The following is a 4,588-nucleotide window of genomic DNA, read 5'->3' as shown; positions in this document are numbered from 1 at the left end:
CGATCACATACTGGATTCCTCCCTGACTTGCTGCTTTCTTATCGGATCTCTGAGGCATATTCTTTCACCTTTTATATTTTCAACACCAAACACCACTGTCCCACCGGGCGTGCCAAATTGTTTCATGCGGGTTCGTCGCTAACAATTAAAAGGGATCAAACGATTGTATAAGGGACAAACCTCTTAAGACAAAGTCCCAAAAGGGGTGTTCTTTTATTGGCGATGACTTTACAATTGGAAATTAAAAACAGAATGCCTCCAATGGGCGCAAGCACACGAGTTATTGAAAGAAGTATTTAAATCTAAACTAAGGAATTTAAAATTACATGTTCTCTGTTCGAGAGTTTTTGATTCGGTCCTTTTGCTCTATGTCTTTTCTTCCTTTTATACTCCCTGGATGATCTCTTTGTGATCAACCGCCCTAAAACTGCTTGATCGTTCTACAACTGCCTACTTTCCTCGTAATGGCCAACTTGTCATGGAACTGCCTTTTTTAACTGCTGCAATTACTCTTCGTCGTTCAACCATTTTCGATTGAATTCCTTGAATCGTGGAACGTGATAGGGCTACTTTAATAACTGCTGTGATAACTGCACTTCTTGATAACCGCAACACTTTATGTTTGCTAAGACCTTGGGCGATTAGAAGGTTTGGGCGAGAATAGAGTAACAGCTCTGGGTGACTGCATGGCACTCCATTCGCTCAGATTCTGGGCGACTTGCAAACTTGGGTGATGGTGTTACCGCGTTCTTGGGCCTCCCTATTTAGGCCTTCATCTTGACTTGTTTGATTGGGCTTCGTTCTTTGGGCTATCTGATTTGGAGATCCTCCAACTGGGCTTCATTCCTTGGACCGTTCAATTTGGGCTGAATTTTTATGTGTCAACAACCAGACTTGGATTTACTATTTACTTCACCATTAGGATATTTTGAAGTCGTATCAAAGTATATTTCAAATTTGTCCTGCCAACTTTGGCTCCCATCAACCGATTCGTCTGATTTTCTGGAGCCGCTTGGAAATTCAAAAGATATTGAATATATTAGACGCGGTCTCCAACTACTATTGTCATATGGGAGAAAGCTTGAGGAATTCTTCACTGTCCCAAACATGCAAAGCTCGTCATGTCCTAATGAAGTTATTGCAGCCTTTATCAACTTTCTACTCCGAATGGTAAAATCCATCCTATGTAACGCAGAATACATTGCTTTCCAAAATCTCCGGACAGAGCTAGGATTTATATTACTTTTCTTGGGGATACATCAATGCATTTGCAGCCCACAAAGAATATAGTGATAGATATCCAAGCTGTGCTTAACGAGTTAGGAAATTTCTTTTATTCCTTGTTTTTCTCCTTGATTGTATTGTTTCTTGCACTCTGGCATTTTCGACGTTCTTGAGGACATGCCATTGCAGACCACTACTGAGGTAGAAGAAACCGAGAAAGCAATGGCGGATATCAAAGCTATGGTCCATGAGATAGGAAGTTTCATAGTTTTCACCAAGAATGATCAAGTCCCGGAGAGTGGAATAGTGGGCCTAGCTCTTTCCGATTTGTTACCAAAGTTCGAGCTCTTGAAATCAAAGATCAAGGAGCACTGCATCACAGTCTAAAAGATGCCAATTGATATGGCTCCAAAGACTGGCATGGTTTCACTCTTCATTGTTGATTCCGTTCTTGATGATCTCATGGACCTAATAAATAACAAGTCTGACTGGATTCTTGGTCAGAACGATCAAATTGTAATGCTACATGAGGAACTATTTTTGTTGGGATCTTCCGTCACCAGTATAGCTGTGCAGCAAGAAGCAGAGCAGCAAGAACTCATAATAAAAACCAGAGACGTAGCATTTGAAGTTGAATATGTTATCAACTCATTTCCCCCTGTTTGGTATCTCACCCTCAGACATCCTCAGCTCATTGAGAAGATTCAGCTTATTATGATGGCCATCAAAGAAATGAAGAACGATATTGATGTGGCTGGAATGGCAGAAATTGCAAAATATCCAGGTGAGCACTTATCATTGCAACCTAAAGACCCTTCCATTTTGGAAGATGTTATTGTGGGGTTTGAAGATGTTGCACTCGAAATTGCAGAACAACTTGTTAGAGGAGCAGAGCAATTGCAAATTATCTTCATATTTGGAATGCCTGGACTTGGTAAGATGACTTTAGCAAATAAACTATATAATGATCCATCCGTAGTCTATCAGTTGTTTCTCAAACATATAATAAGAAAAATATTTTGATTAACATTTTGAGCTCGATAAAAAATATTAAGCAAGAAACAATTGCAAACCAGGACATAGAAAGTTTGGCTGAATATGTTTACAAAAGTTTAAAAGGAAGGCGATATCTCATTGTCCTGGATGATATATGGGATACAAAATTATGGGATGATTTGAAAGGATTTTTTCCAAATGACAGAACTGGAAGTAGAATCTTATTCACCACTCGGAATAAAGAAGTAAGTTCGAAAGTGTCACCTCATTGTGTCATAAATACACTTCCTTTTCTATCGGAAGTTGAATGTTGGGATTTATTACAAAAGAAAGTGTTCAGAGATAAAAGTTGTCCTCAAGAACTGCTAGACATTGCGAAGGAGATTGCAAAAAAATGTCACGGCCTACCACTTGCTGTGGTCGTGATAGCTGGAGTTCTTGCAAATATGGAGAAAAAAGAACACTTGTGGCAAGAAGTTGCAAGAAATTTAAGTTCACATTTATCCAAAAATTCAGACAACTACATCCAGATATTAGAACTTAGCTATTATCATTTGCCAATGCACTTGAAACCATGTTTTCTTTACTTTGGAGATTTCAAAGAGGATGAGGAAATCCACATACAAAAGTTCATATCATTATGGATAGCTGAAGGATATATAAAGAAGGAAGAGCAAAAGAGTTTAGAGGATGTGGCATTAGAATATGCGATGAAACTAATTGATAGGAGCCTGGTACTTGTTGGTAAAAAAAAATTTGATGGTTCAATCAAAACTTGCAAGATTCAGGATCTATTGAGTGAAATGTGCTTGAGAATAGCTGACGAATTTTTTTTTTTTAAGATTGTCAATATGTAAGTTCCTTATTTCTCTTCTTTTTTCTTCTCTATTCATACATTTTTGTTTTAGTGTACTAATAATGGTGACTATATCTGATGATCGTATCACGTATGATTATGTTTTTACCAGTAATGATGATGAATCTCATCCATTGCTGTACTTCAGTGAAGTGGGGATGTATCAGAAACACCATTGTCGCAACTACTATTGTCATATGGGAGAAAGCTTGAGGAATTCTTCACTGTCCCAAACATGCAAAGCTCGTCATGTCCTAATGAAGTTATTGCAGCCTTTATCAACTTTCTACTCCGAATGGTAAAATCCATCCTATGTAACGCAGAATACATTGCTTTCCAAAATCTCCGGACAGAGCTAGGATTTATATTACTTTTCTTGGGGATACATCAATGCATTTGCAGCCCACAAAGAATATAGTGATAGATATCCAAGCTGTGCTTAACGAGTTAGGAAATTTCTTTTATTCCTTGTTTTTCTCCTTGATTGTATTATGTTTCACGCAACCTCGGGATCAAGATGAAGAAATTATTGATGCTTTAACTGATTTTGAATCTATGGTCAACAAGTTAGTAAGTTCCTTGCACTCTGGCTTTTTCGACGCTCTTGAGGACATGCAATTGCAGACCACTACTGAGGTGGAAGAAACCGAGAAAGCAATGGCGGATATCAAATCTCTGCTCCATGAGATAGGAAGTTTCATAGTTTTCACCAAGAATGATCAAGTCCCGGAGAGTGGAATAGTGGGCCTAGCTCTTTCCGATTTGTTACCAAAGTTCGAGCTCTTGAAATCAAAGATCAAGGAGCACTGCATCACAGTCTAAAAGATGCCAATTGATATGGCTCCAAAGACTGGCATGGTTTCACTCTTCATTGTTGATTCCGTTCTTGATGATCTCATGGACCTAATAAATAACAAGTCTGACAGGATTGTTGGTCTGAACGATCAAATTGTAATGCTACATGAGGAGCTATTTTTATTGGGATCTTCCATCGCCAATATATTTGTGCAGCAAGAGGCAGAGCTGGAAGAACTCAAAATAAAAACCAGAGACATAACATTTGAAGTTGAATATGTTATCAACTCATTTGCCCCTGTTTGGTATAAATAATTGTGTTTGATGTATTTTGAATTGTTTTTGTCTTTTAATTAATTTATTAATTATTATGTCTTACATTTAAAATTTATTTTAAATACAAATAATATTAATAAAAATAATAATAATTTATTAGATTAAAAAATATATAGCATAAATAACATAAATATCCTCAACAAATTTATTTGGGAAATATTAAATAAGAGCAAAAAAGACATTTTACACTTTGCACTATTTTGGTGAAAAATGGTGCAAAGTGAATAGTATTGCACTATTCACTTTGCATCATTTTGCACCAAAATTGAGCAAATTTGGTGTTGGATTGGAGCAATTTTGCACCAAAAAATGGTGCAAAATGGTGTCATGGTGTAAAATAGTGTAAAGTTTGGTATTGAATTGGAACAACTTTGGACCAAA

General features: G+C 37.1%; 1 protein-coding gene across 1 annotated transcript; it reads left to right on the top strand.

Moving 5' to 3' along the window:
* Positions 1-1,614: 1,614 nt before the first annotated feature.
* On the top strand, positions 1,615-3,378 carry LOC111369018 (putative disease resistance RPP13-like protein 3). Its single transcript, XM_022990507.1, has 4 exons — positions 1,615-2,158; positions 2,344-2,465; positions 2,550-3,025; positions 3,129-3,378. The coding sequence occupies exons 1-4, from the start codon at positions 1,615-1,617 to the stop codon at positions 3,376-3,378; spliced, it is 1,392 nt and encodes a 463-aa protein (XP_022846275.1).
* Positions 3,379-4,588: the final 1,210 nt, after the last annotated feature.

The sequence above is a fragment of the Olea europaea genome, chromosome 20, assembly GCF_002742605.1.
Source record: "Olea europaea var. sylvestris chromosome 20, O_europaea_v1, whole genome shotgun sequence".
Lineage (NCBI taxonomy): Eukaryota > Viridiplantae > Streptophyta > Magnoliopsida > Lamiales > Oleaceae > Olea > Olea europaea.
The sequence above is the reverse complement of the archived record's forward strand: the minus strand, read 5'-3'. Positions and strand labels throughout refer to the sequence as shown.